This window comes from Ranitomeya variabilis, chromosome 2, assembly GCF_051348905.1.
Source record: "Ranitomeya variabilis isolate aRanVar5 chromosome 2, aRanVar5.hap1, whole genome shotgun sequence".
In the NCBI taxonomy this organism is placed as follows: Eukaryota; Metazoa; Chordata; class Amphibia; order Anura; family Dendrobatidae; genus Ranitomeya; species Ranitomeya variabilis.
In genome coordinates, this window is record NC_135233.1 from 934,654,782 (window position 1) to 934,679,834 (window position 25,053).

Genomic DNA, 25,053 nt, shown 5'->3' on the forward strand with positions numbered 1-25,053 from the left:
GTCATGGAATCTGCTAAGAGTACAGGCAGACAATGTGAAAGGATGGAGGAGTACAAGTACCTACATAGATGTGAAGAAGCACGAGTACACCCAGAGGACAACAGGCAAACCATAAAGATTAAAATATGGACCCCCCACATCAACAATCGTTAAGATGATCCACTACAGAACATACATATAGGAGATTGGATTCCTGATTTTAAATCAGAGCTCTTGAAAATGACTTCCACTTACTGGAGATGTGGCAATAACAGGACAGAAGACCGGAACAATGGCCGCCTTTTGATCTCCTTTCGGAAACAAGCATTCTGCTGGAAGCCATCTTTAATGTTCAGGATATATTGGTTGTGCCATGTAACAAATCGGACTTCCTTCAGTCCTCGACAGTTGGCTTCCTCTATCAGCTTCACAACAGGCTGTCAAACAGAAAAAAAAAAAACAGTCACCACCATAGAAAGGCAAGACATTTTATATAGTTCATAGATTGATAATAGTTTACCTCTGAATACTCTCGCCACCCAAAGTGATCTCTGCAATAGTATTTCCAAACTGTATGGTAATTCGAGGCAGCGCCGGAGGTAGATGGAGTAGACAGTCGTCGGATTTGGTCAAATTCAAGACTTTCAAAAATAGTCATGGAGTCCAAGTTTAATATACAGTCGTGTCCCCTAAAAAAAAAAAAATTCCAAAGTAATACATGGTTAGTCATCAGTGGAAACAACTAGTCATCTAAGATTACACTATACGGCAAAGTTACTGCAGTGTCAATGCATTCGTTACCATAGGGTGCCTACCTGTGTGGAAATCTCATTCCCAGTTTACATATAGACTGGACAGAACTCACATGACAAATGATTTATTGGCAGGTGACAGCAGGGTAAACGATGTCCACCATAGTCCTGAATGCTACTCTTACTCAGAGGCCATCAGTTAGGACCAACAGTAAAAGTTCTATTAGCAAGTTGTAGATGAGCCCTGTTGTGGCCATGGATCCCAGAAATTAGCGCTCTAGAGTGCCCCATTTGAATGTTGGTTCTACATACACAGCAACGTCTGTCGTAGATCGAGTAAAACGATCCTCTCAGTCGTGACAACTTGCTTTTATTGTACAGCTTTAATACGATGATAAGACAAATGACTGGCAACCTACAGGCTCCAAATGGAGATGGCACAAGACAGACTAATGAAGGGTCCAGCAGGGCTGTGATGGGCTATTCTATAGATTCATACACAGATTTACTGCAGACATTTGTGGCAGAGCCCTTCATGTGAATGGATTTCAGAAGAACCCAAACTGCCCAATGAGGCCGGCGTCACACTGGCGAGTTTTACGGACGTAAGAGCGCAGAAACTACGTCCGTAAAACTCGCATAACATACGGCACAATTATTCTCAATGGGGCTGCTCCTATTAGCCGTATATTACGGTTCAGTATTATACGGCTTTCTACGGCCGTACAAAATCGCAGCATGCTGCGTTTGTCAGCGTACTGCGCAAAAAAAAAAATCGCCAATGAAAGTCTATGGGGGCGTGAAAAATACGGATTCCACACTGACCAGCAGTGTGACTTGCGAGAAATACGCAGCGGTGTTAGTGAAAAGTCGGTAATTCAATTGCCGGCTTTTAATTTCTCCTGCACAAACCCGACAGGATATGAGACATGGTTTACATACAGTAAACCATCTCATACCCCTTTTTTTTTTGCATATTCCACATTACTAATGTTAGTAGTGTGTATGTGCAAAATTTCAGCGCTGTAGCTGCTGAAATAAAGGGTTAAATGGCGGAAAAAATTGGCGTGGGCTCCCGCGCAATTTTCTCCGCCAGAATGGTAAAGCCAGTGACTGAGGGCAGATATTAATAGCCAGGAGAGGGTCCATGGTTATTGGCCCCCCCGTGGCTAAAAACATCTGCCCCCAGCCACCCCAGAAAAGGCACATCTGGAAGATGCGCCAATTCTGGCACTTGGCCACTCTCTTCCCACTCCCTGTAGCGGTGGGATATGGGGTAATGAAGGGTTAATGCCACCTTGCTATTGGAAGGTGACATTAAGCCAGATTAATAATGGAGAGGCGTCAATTATGACACCTATCCATTATTAATCCAATTGTAGGAAAGGGTTAAAAAACACACACACACACACATGATTTAAAAGTATTTTAATGAAAAAAACACCGCGGTTGTTGTAATAATTTATTGTACTCTCAGTCCATCAGGAACACCCTCGCTTGGCAAAATAATAAACGCACAAGATACATACCTTCTGCTGTCAGATCAGGTCCCACGAAGTAATCCATCTGAAGGGGTTAACTAATATTACAGGCAGAGCTGCGATAATCCACTCGCTCTGCCTGTAATCCCCGGGTGCTGAAAGGAAAGCAGTGATCTATACTTACATTCAGTTGCGGTGATGCGCCCCTGCTGGATGTTCTCATGAACTGCAGCCTGGGAACTTTTTCCCACGCTACAGGTCATATGAGGACATCCACCAGGGGGCGCATCACCGCGACTGAAGGAAATGTAGGTCAATGACCTATAGTTACCTTCAGTCGCGGTGATGCGCCCCCTGGTGGATGTCCTCATATGACCTGTAGCGTGGGAAAAAGTTCCCAGGCTGCAGTTCATGAGAACATCCAGCAGGGGCGCATCACCGCAACTGAATGTAAGTATAGATCACTGCTTTCCTTTCAGCACCCGGGGATTACAGGTACGAGCGAGCGGTTTATCGCAGCTCTGCCTGTAATATTAGTTAACCCCTTCAGATGGATTACTTCGTGGGACCTGATCTGACAGCAGAAGGTATGTATCTTGTGCGTTTATTATTTTGCCAAGCGAGGGTGTTCCTGATGGACTGAGAGTACAATAAATTACTACAACAACCGCTGTGTTTTTTTCATTAAAATACTTTTAAATCATGTGTGTGTGTGTTTTTTAACCCTTTCCTACAATTGGATTAATAATGGATAGGTGTCATAATTGACGCCTCTCCTTTATTAATCTGGCTTAATGTCACCTTCCAATAGCAAGGTGGCATTAACCCTTCATTACCCCATATCCCACCGCTACAGGGAGTGGGAAGAGAGTGGCCAAGTGCCAGAATAGGCGCATCTTCCAGATGTGCCTTTTCTGGGTGGCTGGGGGCAGATGTTTTTAGCCACGGGGGGGGCCAAAAACCAAGGACCCTCTCCTGGCTATTAATATCTGCCCTCAGTCACTGGCTTTACCATTCTGGCAGAGAAAATTGCGCGGGAGCCCACGCCAATTTTTTCCGCCATTTAACCCTTTATTTCAGCAGCTACAGCGCTGAAATTTTGCACATACACACTACTAACATTAGTAGTGTGGAATATGCAAAAAAAATGGGGATATGAGATGGTTTACTGTATGTAAACCATGTCTCATATCCTGTCGGGTTTGTGCAGGAGAAATGAGAAGCCGGCAATTGAATTACCGGCTTTTAACACATATCGCGCTGAATGAAATCTAAATACAGAATATATATATATATATATATGTGTCTCAATGACATATTATATATATATATATATATATATATATATATATATATATATATATATATATATATATATATAAATATATACACACTGTATATATGTTTTCCCGAACATTTGAGCACATAAATCCATTAGATGTCGGTTTTGCAAGCCTGCGCGAAAATCTCGCAGTACGGATGCCATACGGATTACATACGGAGGATGCCATGCGCAAAATACGCTGACACACCCTGACTACGGATCACTATTTTGGGAACATTTCACCGTATTTCGGCCGTATTACGGCCGTAAAATACGGACCGTATTGTCTTACGCCGAGTGTGACGCCGGCCTGATAGGTACAAAATAGGGTTTTCTCCTAAAGAGGATACATCCAGAGTAGGTAACCAGAACTCTGTAGTGATTATTTTATTTATTTTTTAAATTTTCCAAAATTGCTAAATACTGTAAGTCTGAACTATTTCCCAATAGCTGACTAAACCAAACATGCACAGAACCAAGATGGGGATCTGAAATCCATGTGCGATTTTCCTGTACAAGCCCATCTGAATGAAAAGTGAGGAATAAATGAGGATATAAATGGGATCATCTGTTCGACAGCTGGAAGCAGAAACGTGAGTGAAAAATGAAACTGGGCACCGTTCCTAAATACAAGGCTGTTTCTCGAGAACTGAAAATGCTCAGCCCTCCTGTGTACTGATCGTGCTGGTTTAACAGATACAGCCCAACTAGTTAACCTTCACACATCTCCAAGGTAACGCGTACCCGTATTAACCAGTAATATAGCCGCCATACAATGCAACAACATTGAAACAAAGGAAGTGGCAGCTCGTGAAAACCTAAAGACACGCGGACCGTAGAGAAGAAATACACTGAATACAAGGCACAATTCCCAGAAATACTGACAGGCCCTATACAGCACGCCATGTATGTGATATGTGCATGCTAGGAAGGAATTTATGGCATCAGCGTAACTGGGCAGACTACCGCTATCTAAATATGTGCTTAGCACGACTATAAATAAGAATTTGCATGAGAAAGACTGAGGCTGCAACAGTTTCTCTCACGCTAGCTCCTCGCTGGGGCTGAACATTTTGCAATACAGAGACTTCTTAGAATAGGTGTCATTAACCGTGACTTCACTGCAGTACGTCAACCTCCAATGGTAAGTTATGCTGGAGGAGTTTATCCAGTCCACATCTAAAACTTTCCATCTGTTATTAGGAAGGATATAAAAGAGCAGTAGGACATGATAATGGGGCTCAGTATTTAATGACAAAAGGAGCCAACAGAAAGGAAAGCATGTGATGAATAAAAACTGACAAAAAGGTGGGGTCTGTAATAATGGAGTAATTACAGGAGTCAGATAATCATCAGTCTCTCTGGGTCAGAGAGATTGAGGTTCACACAATGATCAGACAAAGCAGAGTTCAGTTTTTGGACAAGACTGCTGGTCAGGAAAGCCTGTAGCCATGTAGTGATTGGAATGGAGTTCAGAATATATCAGATTCATTATGCTGGGTTCCATGGCACAATCCATGCTCTTAAATGACAGCCAATTGGCTATATACAAGTAGATCGGCGGTGGTTCACTGGCCCACAAGTTTTCTATGTGCACAGAATAGTCAGTATGATCCATAGAATGTCACATTATCGCAGCACATCTGTTTACACAGAACAATGTGCTGCTGATCATTTTTAAGCAAGTTTAAAAGTTATCGCAACAGGCATTTGCTCACCTGTTTACACTGGCTGCTCATCAGGAAACCGCATTCCCCAGTTACTGACTAGTCTAAATGGACCATCGCCCTACAGTAACCATTCACTCCCAGCGTGTAAAAAGCTACATTCAGACATGTGGGTAATAGCCCTAGCATTAAAAAGCAGATCTAACTGGGTAGGGTCCAACTACTATCTGAACTGGTGGCTGACGATTACCATCTAAAATTGTGATCTCTACGATAGATTATACGCAGAATGGTCACACCATGCACAGGCTTTGAGCAGCTGGTCCCAGACTTGGACTCTTACTGGGAGCGAAATTTATATATACTATATATATTTGCCATTCTTAGTATCCCCTACTTATTTAGGGCTTCACAACTTTTTATAGTATCTATGTATAAGACTAGACACCCAGAACATAACCTAAACACCGTCAGCTGCCCGAAAGCAGCCACATTCGGCTGATCTGTGACAGGAAGCCTGACAAGTTTACATCCCATGATGTGGTTACAAAACTGTTAAAAACTGATGGTAATCTCTAGACACCTCCATATAAACAGCATGGGCACATCTGTTATCACCACAGTGTTGATGAACAGCCCGGGTTTCCTTAGTTTCTAGTTTTGTCATACGTTTCTCAAGAGTCACATCTTCCCAGTCAGCTCGGATCTTCGCTTTGTTTGCGGTGGTATCATTTGGCCACATAATCCTCATTACCACGCACAATACACTGGTACAGATTGTTCCTACCGGGAGCTACTCTGTGTCCTGACTGTTCTGTAACATCGTGTTACATCAGTGGGTTGTACTCTGCACAGGGGTACAGCCATTAACAAGGTGTGGATTGATAAAATAACAATACACAGGTGTATTGTACAGGTACACAGACATGCTCAGTTACGAAGGAGGGGCGTTCAGCATTCGCTGGATTGCTTAAACAGCATGAGCAGCCAAACTGGGACACGGTGAACTAATGGTGACAGATCGCCCCAATGTATAATATACAGGTATGTAACAATCGCACTCACAATTAACATTTACAGATCAATGATCATTATGGTGGCACAACCCCACACACGCAGGCTTTAGAGTCAGCTAGAAAGGAAATATTAATCTCAAAATACTATCAAGGCTTTGATGAGCAGCACAAAATCATGTACGTGATAAAGAAAACCAGAAAACTTATTTCATGCTTTAAAAACTGCCAGTTTACTTGTTATCTAATAAACCAGTAGTACACATGGAAAAGAGAAACTTTGTATTTAGTGTTGAGCATTCCGATACTTGCGGTATCGGAACTCCGATACCGAGTTCCGATATTTTTGGGATATCGGAATCGGAAGTTCCCAGTGTATGGTTCCCAGGGTCTGGAGGAGAGGAGACTCCTTCAGGCCCTGGGATCCATATTCATGTAAAAAATAAAGAACTAAAATAAAAAATATGGATATACTCACCCCTCCAGCGGCCCCTGGACCTTACCGATGTAACCGGGAGCCTCCGTTCCTAAGAATGAGGAGTTTAGGACCTGCGATGACGTCGCGGCTTGTGATCGCTCACGCGACCAATCACAAGCCGCGACGTCATCGCAGGTCTTTTACTCGCTCATTCTTAGGAATGGAGGCTGCCGGTTACAGCGGTTACTACCAGGGCGCGTCAGAGGGGGGGGGGGGGGGGGGGGGAGTATATCCCTATTTTTTCTTCTTTATTTTACACATTAATATGGATCCCAGGGCCTGAAGGAGAGTTTCCTCTCCTTCAGACCCTGGGAACCATCCAGGATACCTTCCGATACTTGTGTCCCATTGACTTGTATTGGTATCGGGTATCGGCGAGATCCGATTTTTTTCGGATATCGGCCGATACCTTCCGATATTTGAAAGGATCGGATGTTATCGCTCAACACTATTTGTAATATATTTGATCAGAGAAATCCCCTTTCACCTCCTGGATCGATCATTCATTCTCACTCATGGGTAGAATCTGTATTCCGTGAATACAGGTTGTCCTATTACTGAAGTAAGATATGCAAGAAGTATCGTTTCTCCTTGAGATTGACATGCTAAGCATGCCGAGAGGAGACTTAAAGCCGCAATGCTCCTCTGGGTAATATGCTAATTATGCAAACTGTCTCTTCAGGGAGGAAGAGAACTAGAACTCTAGTGCCACCTATTGGAAGGTAGCAATCCTACAAGTCAATGTCGACCCTTTAACGAGCCTTGTCACATGACTAAGAATAATAGCTAAACCAGAATCTCAATTGGCAGACACTCCTTCCGGGGTACCCCTCGTAAGTGCAAAGTGGAGATCTGGTTTGGCTGTGTGAGAGGCGTCAGACATGAAACAATTGGTGCGCGGGAGAGAGCTGTAAGTTCTCCTGCAATGACAACTACACTATTGTTTAATGAAAACAGTTTGCATTCACTTTGTTAGAATTCCTTCCTCATTTTGCTGCTCACGGTCCATGAAAAGATCCATTTACTTACATGCTGCACACCGCTTCCAGGACCCTGTGCAAACCGCTGGTTTTAGTGGGAAAATAATTGGCCATAGAACAGTCAATATCACTATACGGCAGCTATGTAGAGGGTAGCAGTTCATGTAATACATGAATGGCTCAAGTTCACCAGAGTGCCCACTGTTCTTGCCAAGGGAGATGCCGGACACGCCGCCATCATTGCAGAGTGACGCACATGCGATTTCACGCCACACTAGCCAATTAGCCACCCCAGCCCCAGATGCTGGGGAGGTAGGAGGCAGTTCTTGAGCTCCAAAACAAACGAAAAAGACAAGATAGTTGAAAATATTGTAACTACAAGAGTGTGGATGCTAAACCGGTGGGAGAGGCAAAGTTTCTATGTATATTTGCTGTCCAGGAGCCTGGCAATGGCGCCATTATTGGCTGCAGTACAAACATTTAAGTGACCAATACGTTTCTGTTCAGGATTGTTAACACCTGTGAACTTCATGTCCTAGCTAATGTAGATGACAGCCGATTTTCATTTTTTCCCCCCATATGCCATGTCACTTGGCTGCAGCGGGATCTTTATTTCGAGCCTTGCACTTCTCGCTGAGGTGCTGCATGCCTCCTACCCTGTGGGAAAGCTGACTGGCTAATTAGGACGGATATTATAGTACATAGTTTAATCACGGCACTGTGCACTTACACCTACAGATCCTCAGCCCGTAATTACCCAGGCTGCTGCGAGACACTAGAAGAGGGCAGATGAATATAAAGCAGGCGGCGAGGGTGTGGAAGAAGGGGAGGTCACTGAATGAAGTTTAATAGACTGTCATGCTCCTTGTACCTTTCCTAGACCTGCTCTACAGATTTCCAGAGAAAGAAAAGCCTACTGTAATTAGATCACATTATACAGGGGCACGAGATGGAGGTGTCACATATGGCGAGGCCAATGGTCACTAGTAACTCCGCTATTTCCAGGGTCCAATGACAATACTGAATGTTAGTCACAACAGGTCCCAGTCACACTGGCAGGGTCCACCAGCAATCATACGTCTATGGGCTGTCCAACAACCAGATTGGATAGGAAAGTCAACTTTTTCTACTCCTATAACACCCCCCCCCCCAAACACCTTTTTGAATATTGTGGCAAGAATTTTTTTGGTTGTCTTTAAACAGATTTGCAAAAATTGCTGTACACAAGCAATGAAGTAGTAAGACACAAAAAGGAGCTAAATTCATAAAACATTTGAGAAATAAAGTCTTTGCTGCCCGTGGCTGTATAGGACAAGTCTTTTCTGCTACATTTCTTACTCCCATATGCCGCGCTGTTCCATACACAGCATCCCACAGGACATATGTAGTGTGCAGGGCTGTAGACTAATACGAAAAGATACAGCCTGGATTAAGGGATTATTTAGGACAGAGTAAGGAGACTGACACACACGCAATGTGCCATTTTCGATGCTTTGTAGGAGAAAGCATTTGTACTGCAGAGTTCAGAGACTAAATCAGACAGCACCATTTCATTACTGCAAGTGTCACAAACATGGGAATGCCTGGGAACATGTGCAAGAACAATGAGATACAGATCAGCGATAGCAATAACTTGTATAAAATATACATGACCCTTATTCTAAGCAATATGTTGTGAGCGGTAATCAACATGTCAAAGCATCAAATGTCCATGACAGTCCTTGTGTGGACCTTGATGAAAGGACCGTCTGTGGGTCTACCGAACCCAACAGCCCCAAATATGCCAGTCAAGTGAACTGTGGACAGTCCATACTTGTACTGTGTTATAGGGATACCACACCTTTTTCTAACGTAGACCATATTTTTGTCATTGCTTGGCTCGGAAAATCTATTAGACGCCTGGGAAATCTGAGAGAGATAAGGGTGGCTATATGGAGTAATTAAACTGGAACAAGAAAGCAACTCGAGGGCTTCTACATATTTACTTTTATTTTATTCCTCAGCACGTGAAGAAGAGTGGAGAGTCAAATTTGTGAAGTCATGAGCTACCTTTTTGTACACAATGGAGGTTTTCAGTTCCTGAATTCTGTTTTTCATTGTTCTGGAAGCACATGAGACTGAACCCGAGACAATGATCACTTCCTTTGCGTACCATGATGCTTGAGGAACGTGTGAGAATGTACACACACACACACACACACACACTCACTCTATTAACAGCAGTAGGGTTTAGTTATATCCACATGGTCTTACTATGATGGTGCCTTCACCTGGAATTGAACTTTAGGTCACCCAGAAGTACAGGTAACCTCAGCTCATTGGTAGGCACATGTGGACAACCAAGGTCAACACAACGACGAGGGACTAAATTGTTACAGGATATTAAAGTGTAACAGTAGTGTCCGTAGACAATAGCTGTATATTTCGGGGAACTCTTGTACGCTACATAGGACTACCAAAAGTGCTGAAGTCAACCAAATAAAAACAAGGGTGGTCTACAGCAGCGCTTCTCAACTCCAGCCCTCAAGGCTCACAATAGGTCATGTTTTCAGGATTTCCTTAGTATTGCACGAACAATGGAATTAGTAAGGAATCAGAAATTTCACAGGTCTTCTATAGGATACTGAAATCATGAATTGGAGAGTGGGGCTTGATAATAAATCTACAGGATCAATTGTCACACAGAATGCAATGCAACTCAAGTGTCCTAACCCCACTAAATGAAGTATTTTAAATTTATTCCATACCAAGTTTTGCTTTTAAAAAAAGCAAAACAATTCAATTTTCTACAACTGGATATTACCATAGTAAGTGGTGGCAAATTGCTAGGATTTGCCACAGCCTAATGATACCATCGGGCATAACTTTTTGGACCCACATTGCCTTAAGTTGTCCATAAAGCACCAATAAGTTATGGTAAGAAAAAAACCAAAAAAAAAAAAAAAAACCACCCTTATACTTTGTGAGAAACTGTACAATATAGGGTGAACGCAATATCCACCATAGTCCGTGTGAGACAATGCTCTACAAACTATATCCTGCGGTATAACTGGCTTATACAAGCTTCATGATCTCATAGGAGACAATCCAATCATGAAATTAGAGTAATAAACTTGATCGAAGGTAAACAGCCCCTACACGAACCACTTAGTCTATGGCTCGCTGCTTCACGACACTCAGAATTAGTGAGGTTTATATAGAAATACCCAATAGAGAAATGCCCGTGTTAGATCAGTGCGGCACCAGTAAAGCGCTCACGGACAAGTGAGCCGTTCACTTTTTTGTGTTACATCCTGCTTTACCGATAAGGACTTTGATACGCAAAGTGGAGTCCATTAGTAAAGATTGTTTGCAGGTCTCAGATTGATGGTTTTGTTCCTTGCTCCATTTAACAATTATAGAAAGTTGTGTGGGTTTTTTTTTTGCAGACAGACCCCTACATAATGACTTGTGCACTGACAAAACCATGGGGGCTTGCAGAGATCAGGGTGGGCATGGACACAGCACTTGACTGCAGAGCTAACCTACATACGGTAAGTCTCTTATGTAAAATGCAGGTCAGGCACAGTGCGTGCCATCTGCAGACGACGGGCTTGGCAGTGGTTATGAGCCCGAAACGCAGTAATATAATCAGTTTTTAGCTTCCTTTGTATGACCTATCCTAAAAGTCAGCAGACTCCTAACTACAAACCCGCTGATTTTTATAAAAGTAGACATGATTTGCCTGGGATGAAAAAACTCAGGTTTATATCCAGTTACTTTATATTCAGGGATTATCCGATAATCATTACCGGATATAAAGGGAAAAAAAAAAAAAAAATTAGTTATGGAAATTCTCAGGAGGAGGTAGTGAGGGGATCCCCCACCCCCTCACTACATGGTGGAAGTGTTCACACAAGAGCTAAAACTCTGCTCCAAATGGTTTTTTAAATAAGCCCCCCCGCCCCCGTTGAGGTTACTTAGATGCCAGCTACTCGGGATAAAACCGCACAACTAGTGGAGTTTGGGAAAATGAAAGACCATGATGTCCTAGATGAAGCCAGCCAGGGTTCCCACAAGGGGTAACGGGGCAGTGGACATTGGGTTATTACAGAGATTGACGCCAGTGCGAGAGCCGTCTACTGAATAATAAGGAGCAATACAAGAAAATGTCCTTTAGTTATAGAACACAGCCAAAACAATGTGTTTGCAGAAGACGTGGATAAAAATAAAGGAGCGTTTTGCTTTGGATCATTAAAGGTAATGTGTCATCGGCCCGATAGCTCTCATCTTCCTGTAATCTGCAGGAATGAGTGAGTAAGCCGCTGATAGCACGAAAGCAGGAATGTTATCTGGTACCGCCCTCAGTAACCTCATCAGGAGAGCGGCTCCTCACTGGGCTGTATATGGCCAGAGCAGATCCTCACTGCGCTGCATACGGCATTATACATGAGGCATAGGTCAAGTGTGACGCTCCACAGATCACACTGTACCCGGGATTCAGATGAAGACGAGGGGGTTGGAACAACACCTGCAGCTTCCAGATAAAGTATAGGACACAAAGCATGAAGTGGGTCAGTGGGACTGGATCGCTTAGCTGTGCCTGCTAACACAGAATTACAGCACATTTACACAGGCTCAGGAAGCAGAAGCACTTGTTCATGAATGGCTAGCCCTCTGGGGGAATAGAGGGAAATGCTGCCTCACGCACCAAATGCTATATCATAAGCGCTAAGCAAAGGGTTAAATGACTAGAGCCCGAGCCCCGCCAACTTACAGGTGCTCCCAAAACTGTGAACTGATTATTAAACAAATAATGAAGCCATTTGTGGTTGCAGAATCTCCAGGATGACTCTTCAAAGAGCCCCAGCTTCTTGGATCGTCGGAGTGGAAACCAATTAGTCCAATTTCACATGGAAATGGCAAGACATGAGGCTGATGGGACCCAGACTGCTCAAACCAGGCATTTAAAGGCCTACGACATTACTAGTCCACTGCAGCTTTGTCACTGGCGTTGCCGAGTCCTGGAGAGCATAAAGTTTAATGTAGGACTTGTGCATAACATGGTCTGCAGCGGCCATGACTGTTCTGTGACACGCTGCCAATAGTTCATCTATAGTGATGAGCGAATATACTCGTTACTCAACATTTCTTGAGCATGCTCAGGTGTCCTCCGAGTATTTTTAGTGCTCGGAGATTTAGTTTTTCTTGCGGCAGCTGAATGATTTACATCTGTTAGCCAGCATAAGTACATGTGGGGGTTGCCAGGGAATCCCCACATGTACTTATGCTGGCTAACAGATGTAAATCATTCAGCTGCGGCAAGAAAAACTAAATCTCCGAGCACTAAAAAAAAAAAAAAAAAAAAGAAAAAAAAAACAAAACTGGAGGACCCCTGAGCATGCTCGAGAAACGAGTATATTCGCTTATCACTCTTCATCTACTCATTCTAGACAGTCGATCTCTAGGCACAATAGACTACAATAACTGCAGAACATGTGTCTAGACCAGGTCTTTCTTCCTACAGTTATATTATATTACATAGTCTGCACCAGCATTTATTTTGAATGGTATGAGCACTAAACCAGTCTGGCACAAAAGTTCTGAAAGTAGCCAGCAGCTGACTACTCAGATGTCCTTTTCAGTTGGATGCTAGTATTGCATAAAACAAAACTGGGATGCCAATTGAAAGATATGAAAATTAAGAAAAAGACAAGAATAAAAGAGGAAATGTGTAAAAAATGTTATACATACACGAAACTTGTAATGAACGATCTTGCATCAAGGCATGAAAAAAAAGTCACAATTGTGCAGAGTCTAGTGTTACCTTTAAAACTTGATAGTTGGCTTCAACAATGGGATTAATGTACAGGAAAGCAAGAACAATGTCTGCCCTGATGGCCATTTTGTTTCGCTCATCTACATAAACAAGTGTGAATGATCAGTCTCCTGATAGGATTTGCACTTATATAGTGGCATAGTGTGCTTACCCTGAGGATGCTGCGGATCTGGCACACAGGGGGCTGTAAGGTCACCATGCACAGGTGTGCTTTCCTTCCATGGGGAATAATCATTGTAATTACAGGGAACAAACATCTTTCCCCTCCATATTTTAGGATTGCTAACAGGATGGGACGGAATCAACAGGTTTATTTTGCAAGGTTTCCCTGATGTCACAATGTAATTTTATGGTAAAGTAATTAAATATAAAAATATTCAGCGTTCAGTCAGCACCCCTTCACTAAATTAGAGTTCACAGCTAGACGGGCGGGCTTGTCATTTGGGTTTTATCTAGAGAGGGCCATTACACAACATGGTAATTTAGGGGAAAACCAAAAAAAACACAAAAGTCTTGTAATCATATCCAGGGTTTGCCATATAGTGTAACTAATCACAGCTTTCTTAAAGGGGTTTATCAGTACAAATAAGCCCGGCCTCACACTAGCGAGTTTTACGGACATATGAGCGCATAAACTACGTCCGTAAAATTCGCATAACACACGGCCCAATGAATCTCTATGGCCCAGCTCCTATCTGCCGTATATTACGCATCCATAATATACGGTCTTGTAGAAGCCGTAGAAAATTGCAGCATGCTGCGTTTGTCACCGTATTGTGAAAAAAAAAAATAAAAAAAAAAAAAATTGCCAATGAAAGTCTATGGGGGGGCGAGAAAAATACGGATTCCACACGGACCAGCAGTGTGACTTGCGAGAAATACGCAGCGGTGTTAGTGAAAAGCCGGTAATTCAATTGCCGGCTTTTCATTTCTCCTTCCCAAACCCGACATGATACGAGACATGGTTTACATACAGTAAACCATCTCATATCCCCCCTTTTTTTTGCATATTCCACACTACTAATGTGCAAAATTTGGGTGCTGTAGCTGCTAAAATAAAGGGTTAAATGGCGGAAAAAATTGGCGTGGGCTCCCGCGCAATTTTCTCCGCCAGAGTGGTAAAGCCAGTGACTGAGGGCAGATATTAATAGCCTAGAGAGGGTCCATGGTTATTGCCCCCCCCCCGGCTACAAACATCTGCCCCCAGCCACCCCAGAAAAGGCACATCTGGAAGATGCGCCTATTCTGGCACTTGGCCACTCTTCCCACTCCCGTGTAGCGGTGGGATATGGGGTAATGAAGGGTTAATGTCACCTTGCTATTGTAAGGTGACATTAAGCCAGATTAATAATGGAGAGGCGTCAATTATGTCACCTATGCATTATTAATCCAATTGTATAAAAGGGTTAAAACACACACACACAATTAAAAATTAATTTAATGAAACAAACACACGTGGTTTTAATATTTTATTGCTCTCAATCCACCTGAAGACCCTCGCTTGGCAAAATAATAAACCAACAATTACATTGAGTCGTGGTGAGGCGCCCTCTGCTGGATGTTCTCATGAACTGCAGCCTTGGAAAAGTTCCCACGCTCGAGATCATGTGAGTTCATCCTGCAGAGGGCGCCTCACCGCGACTCAATGTAAGTACAGATCACCCAGCTTTCCTTTCAGCACCCGGGGTTTACAGGTACGAGCGAGTGCTTTAGCACAGCTCCTGGCTGTAAAATGATTTAACCCCTTCAGATGGATTTACTTCGTGGGACGTGACAGATCATCTGAAGGTATGTATATTGTTGGTTTATTATTTTGCCAAGCGAGGGTCTTCAGGTGGATTGAGAGAGCAATAAAATATTAAAAACAACCTGTGTGTTTATTTCAAATTAATTTTGAGTGTGTGAGTGTGAGTGTTTTTAACCCTTTCATACAATTGGATTAATAATGGATAGGTGTCATAATTGACGCCTCTCCATTATTAATCTGGCTTAATGTCACCTTACAATAGCAAGGTGACATTAACCCTTCATTACCCCATATCCCACCGCTACTCGGGAGTGGGAAGAGAGTGGCCAAGTGCCAGAATAGGCGTATCTTCCAGATGTGCCTTTTCTGGGGTGGCTGGGGGCAGATGTTTGTAGCCAGGGGGGGGCCAATAACCATGGACCCTCTCTAGGCTATCAATATCTGCCCTCAGTCACTGGCTTTACCACTCTGGCGGAGAAAATTGCGCGGGAGCCCACGCCATTTTACCCTTTATTTTAGCAGCAACAGCGCTGAAATTTTGCACATACACACTACTAACATTAGTAGTGTGGAATATGCCAAAAAAAAAAAAGGGGGATATGAGATGGTTTACTGTATGTAAACCATGTCTCATATCCTGTCGGGTTTGGGAAGGAGAAATGAGAAGCCGGCAATTGTATTACCGGCTTTTCACATATATCGCGCTGAATTAAATATAAATACAGTATACATATACATACACACACACACACACACACACACACACACACACGGTATATATTTTTAACGAACATTTGAGCACATAAATCCATTAGATGTCGGTTTTGCAAGCCTGCGAGAAAATATCGCAGTACGGATGCCATATGGATTACATACGGAGGATGCCATGCGCAAAATACGCTGACACACCCTGCCTACGGATGACATACGGACCACTATTTTGGGGACTTTTCTGCGTATTACGGCCGTAAAAAACGGACCTTATTTTTATACGCTGAGTGTGAGGCCGGCCTAAGTGATCCGATTTTGCTTTTTTTTGTTGTTTCCCCTTAAAAACAGCTCTGCTCTTGTCCATGAATTGAGAGTTATTGCAGCTTTGCCCTCAACAATTACAATGGTTCCGAGCGGCAATACCAGGCACAGCCTATCGGTAAGTGTGGTGCCATTTCTTTGGCAACTTCCCTTGAAAATAGGCCGATTACAACTCCCATGACTTGTGTACTTGCTGTTCTCAATGTACTCAGGTCTGATTAATCCATCATGTACATTGCCACTTACGCAGACAATGGGCAGGTTCTCAGGAAGTGCTCCAGGTACCTCCATAAAATAAAATAAAGGATTACGAAATTGTGAAAACAAAAGCAGCGGTGGCAAACTGGGAGGCTGTTTTTCTAACTTATCAAGGTAGAACAATAGGTAGTGTTATGGATGACAGGGTACTAGTTTCTTGCATAGTCAAGGAAATGAGGTTTAAAACCAAGAGGAACAATGTAATCCTAGCCTCTGGTTACCAGTGAAGCCGCCTCATCTTTGGACTCTCTTGACCAAGTCAAGTGTGGTGCCAGCACCTTCCTGGTTCTGTCCATTGCTCAACCGGAAAGCCACAGGATATTAATAGCTCCGGCCAAGTACTGTGGCAACGATGCAAGTCATATGCCGGGTTGGGTTGTTTGGGAGCCTCAATTATTTGTGTCTCGTCACCAGGTAACTCAGCATCGCCTTGTGTTCACTTGGAGACAGGTTGTAGTGACCAAGGAACTTATTGATTGACCCCAAGGCCAACAGTAACACTGACCGAGAACAACCTGAAAACGTAGGAGCACAACCACTGGGCTTCTTGGATCATTCAGGAATAGTATATTTATTTTAATCTTACACACAAACTGACCTAAGGCTTATCATGTACCCACGCAACTACTATAGCAAATTACTGGCCAGTGACGCCAGTATGTATGGTAGAAGAACTGAGGCCAATGATTAGCTACAGCCGTCATGTGCTTAGATGACATGCGATCAACTGCAGAAAAGGAAATCTACTAGGACAGGGGGAGGCACACAATAAGTCTAGGACACCCTCACTGTATATCCTTGTTGCCAAGGAAGGGGGGGGGGGGGGGGGGGGGGTGTAGGGGAAATTAAAAGTTCACCATTTTCTCTCTTCTCCCGGGCTCCATTCTATAACCATTTATCAGAGTAGATTAAAAAAAAAAAAAAACACACATAATCCATGCAAGAGATATGAAGATAACTTCTGCCATGGATGTGCAATCTATTCCAAGGATTTACCGCTGAACCAGCATGTGTTTTTTTGGGTGGAGAGAGCAGTAAGCTCATGTCAGACATCTCTATTGTAAAATTAATTGGATGCTGGAATTTGAAGTGAGTGGTCTCTGTTCCCAAACATCTGTAGATATAGTCAGTCTGTCCCACATTAGCCCAATGTATTCAGAGGCCTAAAACCCCCATAGATAGTTGTTGGCTAAAAGTTTGGCTGGCAGCAGTTTCTCCCAACATCTCCATACACCAGGGCACTTGATCTGCTGAGTGCTCTACAAGATTTGTACGCTTAATAATTAGACCGTCATCCTAGCCTGCCGACATTAGTCTAATGTGCATGTCTAAAAATTTAATGCAACTCTTGAAGGCCAGAAGAAGTCAGATTATTGCCTAATCCTAGCTCAAGCAAAGACAAACTAAACTAGTATATGGCAATCATTGTAACTGCACAATTGTGGAACGGTTTCAAAGTATCTGACATTCTAATAAGCAACAAAAATAAATAAATATGTACCCATAGGTAGACCTCCCTGACTAACCCACCTCACAGTGACTCATACAGTTGCATTATTTGCTATGAGACTGCAGAGCCACAATGGCGGCTTTGTAAATTAAGTAGGGTTATACGATTTAGCAAATCACATCAAATAAAGTGTTTTGAAATGTTCTAAGTATCTAAGCCAACACGATCCCTCCTTAATCGCCAAGGCTCGAGTTATCAGAATACTTACATAAAGGAATTCTTAGGAGAAGGACATGGCCATATTTCACATGTAACATTACAATTTGGGGGAAACAAAGTTTAGAAATTCCTGAGCGGCTTGTTGCCACATTCTCACACCATTACTCTAGGTAAGGCTACTTTCACACTAGCGTTGGGCACTGCACGTCGCAATGCGTCGTTGTGAAGAAAAAACGCATCCTGCAAAGTTGCCCGCAGGATGCGTTTTTTCTCCATAGACTTATTAGCGATGCATCGCCACACGTCGCAACAGTCGTGCGACGGTTGAGTCGTGTTTTGGCGGACCGCCGCCACAAAAAAAAGTTACATGTAATGTTATTTTTGTGCGTCGAGACCGCCATTTTTGACCGCGCATGCGCGGCCGAAACTCCGCCCCCTCCTCCCCGGACCTTGCAATGGGTCGCGGGAGCGTCCTAAGACTGGGCATTTTTTTCACAGTATGTGACGGTAGTGTGAAAGCAGCCTAAGAAAAAAACAAAACAAACAACTACAAAACAAGCAAGTACAACGAATAGATTAACTACTTACTGATATCGCAGTTTGATCCGGTCACTATCTGGGCTACAGTATAGTCTTTCCATGTGTTCCTGGGAATCGTCATTTACACTTTGCCACGTGCTTGTGGCTTGCTTCCTAACTTGCCAGTGATATGGCAATACCGTGTGATGCTTTTGGCAATCTTTACCATAAAAACACAATCCTTGTAAGAAGTCCACACAAATGTCAACTCCATCCTTCTGATGGACGTGATATTGCAGCTGATTTAGGAGTTCAAACACGAGAAGAAGAGACGCCTCCTCAGTTTTGTCCTCAAATATCCCGACCTTACTGTTTTGGCTCGCATTGTATTGGTCCAGACAGCTGGTATCCTGGAATAACCCGGATGAGTAACTTTCTAACATTTTGTCTAAGGAGTTGGTGGAATCACTAGAATTCGTTTGTAAGAGAGGATCCTGGAAGGAGCTGTTGGCAGTGGTAGGAGCGGGTCCACTAGTGCTTTCTGATGGAAATGTTGGTTCGGTGCTCTCTAATCCACTGGTCTGGTCTTCATCAAGATCTTGGGTTGCGTGAACAGATGCTGTATGCTCAGTCACCGGCCCAAGACTGGAATCTCCAGATATTAGTGCATTGTTCTGAGGACAACGTTGGTCTATCTCAAGTGCCTTTTTAACAAGGGGTTCACATAAATTGCTAGCGTTTCCAGACTGATCATTGGACACAAATATTCCATTTAGAGTCCCAGATCCTAAGAAACTTGTAAAAATTGGCCGCAGAGCTTGAAGGGTCTCAGGGTTTAAGATTTTTGGAGTCGGTTTCTTCTTGAAACACGGTTTCACTGGAGGAATTTTCTCCGACCGTCTGGAACAATCCACACTAGATGCTTCAGGAACCTTTATCGTACAGTCTTTACTTATTTCGGAGTCCACTAGTTGCAATGAGCCTTCCATTTTGCTCATCAGTCTCCAGTCTGTCCTATGTAGATGGACACAAAGACATAATATAACTACACAGCAAGAGGTATGCTTAAATCCAGACTCCTTACAGTACACGACCATAAATGACCCAACACAGATGACGCCACCATCCATTATCATCCGCACATATGGAAGCAGACATGAAGGAATGTGCACAGTACATTGGTATGTGAAGTCACAAATACATTGAGCTCATCGCTTCATGAGAATTTTGCACACATCTTACCTTTTATTTGCACTGCAGTATATGACAAGCAGGCCAAGCAAAACACACAAGCTGCGGAGACATAAGGTCACATGCATACGCGCACACACCCCGTCTCGCTCACTATCTTGCGCTCTGACAACACCCAGCCTGACACATTCACATGGACAGTTTTTCATTCCTAAGTGCAAGACTTGGTGCTTCACACACCCAAAAACCACTTATCAGTGGGAAGAACGCTGGTTTATTTTCGGGAGACTTTGCAGGAACCACAGTTAGTCACACTGGAAGCAATTAGTTTATTCATCACCTTATGGAAAAGGGCGAGATGTTGAAATTAATTTAGTGCTCAGGGTGGAAAAGATCCCTCTCTAACCGCATACTATCTGCCATAACTACATGTGCAATTCTGTGAATTAAAAGGGGCGATATCCAAAAGGAAGTGGCCATAAAACTGCATCTAAAATCTGCACCGTGCAGAAAGTTCCGCAGCATGTGGAGGGGATTGGTCCAAATAGCATCTGAACGGTTGGTACACTAATACATCACTGTCTTTCCATGCGCACATCCACAGCACAACTGACCAGTGTGGAGATCACAGCAGAGCCTGCATCACACTGGGCGAGACATCGGAATAGGAAGGATCAGGTCACCGCAACTAGGTCAAGGCAGAGTGGTGTAAGAAGATCTCAGATGGCCGTAATATACGCTGACAGAGTGCCTGCTGGGTGGCCATAAAATGGCCAGCCTTGCCGGTAGGGTGCCACCCTTCACGTGCGGTGGTTAGGTAACAGTACAAGCCCATTACACAACCACAGATAATATACATAAAAAAGTCCCATCTCGCAAATCAGAGAGACTTCCGGACCGCCAAGGTCCAACACTGGGCCAATAAGTCAAACATCAGATCTTTCTAGCTTTACTGAAAACCATGTAAAGTTCTGACAAAGAGGACAAGTGCAGACGGCCTGATTTCCATCACTACTGAAAGACAAAACCAGAGAAACCATCTGATAACAGCAGACAATAACCGCTGTCCAGCCAGGAGTTAAGTACATGCAGACGGTCAGGCTCTGTTACAGTAATTACAAAGACCCCCTGTACAATAATTATGTATATTGGGGACATTTACAAAGCCAGTTCTGGCCTAGCCCATGTAACCAGTGCCTCACTGGGTCCACCATGACCAATGGATTTAGGAGAGTCAGGACAAAGGAAGGTACAATAAGGCATTGTTCATCGGGTGCACCTGGAGGGGCAGGATTAGAGCAAACTACAGAAGTGTCAGCAGGTATGACATTTGGAAATTTCCCCCATTGTATATACTTAAAAGGACCACTAACTCTAAAGAAGAAAAGCCCCCAATGTTGTACAATACACCAGGGAACAATAGACTATTCTACTGTACAGAGTGGCTTTCACAGACATTAGGGTAGTAGGGGCCCTTTAAAAAAAGGACAAGGCTGAAGACAAAGTTCAGTGGGACGACTACTTATTATATGAAATGAAGTTGTGAAAGGTATAAATGGGAACAATACAGTATATATTCCTGTACGATAGCTGTCCCGCACCACACGTACAAGGGAGATTTTCTACAGAAATCCGAGCGTCTGATGAATGAGGAAATCTTCATATTGGAACGGCATCAGTAACAGGAAACATCGTGGCACAGAAGGGGCTTCTACCAAAAACAGCCATGAGTTAATTCCCTCAGATACTTTCATGGAATTGCATCAAGCAGAAGAAAAAAAAAAAAAAAAAAAAAAAGCCATAATGAGGCATCATTAAAGCCCAACAAGCAGGTCCCATGAGCCCCCTACAATAGGTGCTCCCCCCCATGAGCCCCCTACAATAGGTGCTCCCCTCACAGCACCCACGTTCTGCTGAGAAGACAGGTCCATAGAGAACTATGTAATGCAGAATAGGAAGGTCATTATCTCCCTTGTCACCAGCGCAGGATGGGAGAAGAAGGACTTATTTCATGGTGGGTCCGGGGCAGAAGGTCCACATTCCAGGGTAACACGATAAAATAATGAGGAACCATTGTCTATTGTGCTGCTATCTCCGTGCACAGTACACAAAGTACACCGCACCAGTGACAAACAATGACATGCTGCAACTATACAGTCACCCCGAACGTCACAGTAACCAGCACGGATCGGCCCTAATAGGAAGGAGCCATCGGGACAATAGGAAGAGTTCTATCCACATACAGGGTCCATGAGCAGCCACCACCGTCTGCTCTGTGACAACCACCGATGATCAGGAGACATAACTTACTCAGATTCCCGTATCAGATGATCTTGGTTATGCAGGTTCTGTATTACATAGGCTATGGTCCCTATATGGCACTTCCACATATATACAGTTCTGTATTGTGTAGGCAATGATCCCTAAATGGTACTGTAGGTATATACAGCGCTGGGTTATGAAGGACACGGTCTCTGTAGTCCTGTAGGTATATACAGCTCTGGATTGTGCAAGATATGGCCCTGCATGGCACTGTGGGTATATACAGTTCTGTATAATGTAGGATATGGCCCCTACATGGCACTGTAGGTATATACAGCTCTGGATTGTGCAGGATATGGTCCTATAGATATATACAGCGCTGGGTTATGAAGGACATGGTCTCTGTGGTCCTATAGGTTTATACCGCTCTGTATAATGTAGGATATGGCCCTGCTGTAGTTCTATAGGGATATACAGCTCTGTATAATGTAGGATATGGTCCCTACACGGCACTGTAGGCATATACAGCTCTGTATTGTGCAGGACATGGTCCCTGTGTAGGACTGGCACTGCAGGAATACACGGTCGGTGGTGCAGGCAATGCCCGAAGCACCAGCTTCACCTCTCTGCTCCCATCACACTAACTTACTGTGTGCACCAAGGACGAGCTGCCGTCCTGCTGCTGCCGGTCCGGGTCAGGGACAGACGAGCTGCCGTCCTGCTGCTGCCGGCCGGGTCAGGGACAGACGAGCTGCCGTCCTGCTGCTGCCGGTCCGGGTCAGACGAGCTGCCGTCCTGCTGCTGCCGGTCCGGGTCAGACGAGCTGCCGTCCTGCTGCTGCCGGTCCGGGTCAGACGAGCTGCCGTCCTGCTGCTGCCGGCCCATGTCCTCTCCGTACAGACACATTCCAGTCCTATGAGCAGGAAGCCCCCCGCTTCCCGGCCCCGCACTACGTGTTCCCAGGACTGTGCCGCTCCGCACAAAGTTCTAGCTCCCAGGAGAAGTCCGGCCAGGTCACTTACCTGCCAGAGACCAGGGGGGTCGCTCCGGAGGCGGCAGCCTGGTGTGCGCTGTGCGGGGAGGCTCCTACCCGGCTCTCTGCTCTGTACGTGCCTGCCGCCCCATCCCGCTGCGTCCTGTGTGCGCTGCCGGCGGCTTCCTCACATATTTCATTAAATATCGCTTCCTGTGGCCCCGCCCACCGCGTCTGTGCACGACTCAGGGCGGAGCCTCTCTTCTGCATGAACAGCACAGGCTTCAGCGCCACCTGGTGGACACAGAGAGGAGTGTCTCCTCATAGACCCAGTCACTGCACGTGCGTGTAGTACACTGGTCTGTAATGTACGGAAACCTGGGGGACATGGCACAGGAAGGGGAGAGCAGAATGCGACAAGATGCATGCAGCAGCTGCGAGACGGCCATAGCCCTCTCATACTCGCACCAAGGCAGATTTACAGTTACTCATTAACTGAAGTCTGGTTTCTCTAGTCTATTCCTGTAAATCAGACACTGCACAGAATTCCAGGTAAAAGTATTTCCATCCGCCGTCCGGTCTGTGTACTATGCACGCTCAGATTGGTTGACCGTGTTTCTTTCAGAAGAGACAGGGCCTAGTTAGTTGCCAGCCCTGTCACAGTCTATCTACATCTTCCGTATATGTATGAGAAATCTGAATGCAAATGTGGCACCCTAGGAGTCCGGTTGCCACAGTGGCGTTGCCTCCCTCATGGGAGGTCTTCCTGGAAGCAAGGAGGGATCCCCTTACCAGGTACACAAGCATCCAACACCTTTCCTACTCCAGACCAGAAGGGGGAGCTCTAACACCTGATTTGAGGGGAGCTTCCCTGTAAGTTCTGGCCTGGAGGCAGAGTCAGTCGAGTCTGGGGAGCAGACTGTGAAGGAGGAAGAGGCAAGTGAGAAGAACCTGGGAGATTGGAGCTGCGACTGAGCTCACCCCAGGACTGAGTACCAAAGACCGAACACCGGAGTTCGTGGTTGCAGACTCAGCAACTAAATCTGGAGGGCAGGAGATTGCAGGTCTCCTGGCCCCAGCTGTCACCCTGAGGGAGTGACATCTGGAACAGGCTCAAGCTGCCTGCCATGCAGGGAATGTTTCATGGACAGACCGTAACAGGGACTTGTGGGGAGCTTAAAGCACCTAGGACCCAGAGAGCAGCACAGTAGGGAGGCCTCCAACCCCACCTGGCTAGGTGGATTCTGAATTGCTTCCAGGCTGCCTGGATCTCCATTACCACCTGTTGCCTGTGCTCCGGAGTGCACGTTCAATCAAGAGTTAAAGGTAAAGAAAACTGCAGCCCTTGTGTCCTCTAGTCATTACCTGCTCCCTCAGTCCTGCACCCCAACGTCCACAATCCCCTTACAAAACTGTACCGGTAGCCCTGGGGCCCCACTCCACCTGTGGGGAGCAGACCCATCCCAGCTGCATAACCATCGGTACCAGCGGTCTCCTAAAGCAGCCATCTATAGCCGAACACCACAGGTGGCGTCATGAAATCCCCTACAAACATCACCTTTATTGCACGCCCAGGGCCACGGACCGGGGCAGTGCTGCCGTGACCTCCACTTTAAGAATTGTCTGACCTACTGCCGAGTACCCCACGGCCCTAGTGGATGCTGCACACAGGCCTGACGGTTACCACATTGCATCATACTGGAAGGGATTTTTAGTTTTATTGTTTACAGCTTGTTGTCTAGGTTACAACCTCTGCAGTCTAGCAGCAGTGGCTGAACATGTTCAGTTCTTAAAGGGGTATTCTGAAGTTGTCTAGGAGAATGACACCAGAAAATAAGCAAAAAGCAAGTCAGTGGTGAACTTGCTTATTTTCATGGTCTGAAATTGAACAGACTCTGTCCGCACAGAAT

The 25,053-nt window shown here is 44.7% G+C and overlaps 1 protein-coding gene across 1 annotated transcript in view; it reads right to left on the reverse strand.

Moving 5' to 3' along the window:
- TIPARP (TCDD inducible poly(ADP-ribose) polymerase) overlaps positions 1–23,489 on the reverse strand; it is a 30,168-nt gene extending 6,679 nt beyond the window's left edge. The window contains exons 1-4 of the mRNA XM_077290695.1: positions 23,193–23,489; positions 18,787–19,731; positions 500–668; positions 235–416 (exon numbers count right to left, since the gene is read on the reverse strand). Of these exons, the coding sequence (XP_077146810.1) occupies positions 235–416; positions 500–668; positions 18,787–19,731; positions 23,193–23,413 (1,517 nt within the window). The 5' untranslated portion in view covers positions 23,414–23,489. The remainder of the gene's footprint in view (positions 1–234; positions 417–499; positions 669–18,786; positions 19,732–23,192) is intronic.
- Positions 23,490–25,053: the final 1,564 nt, after the last annotated feature.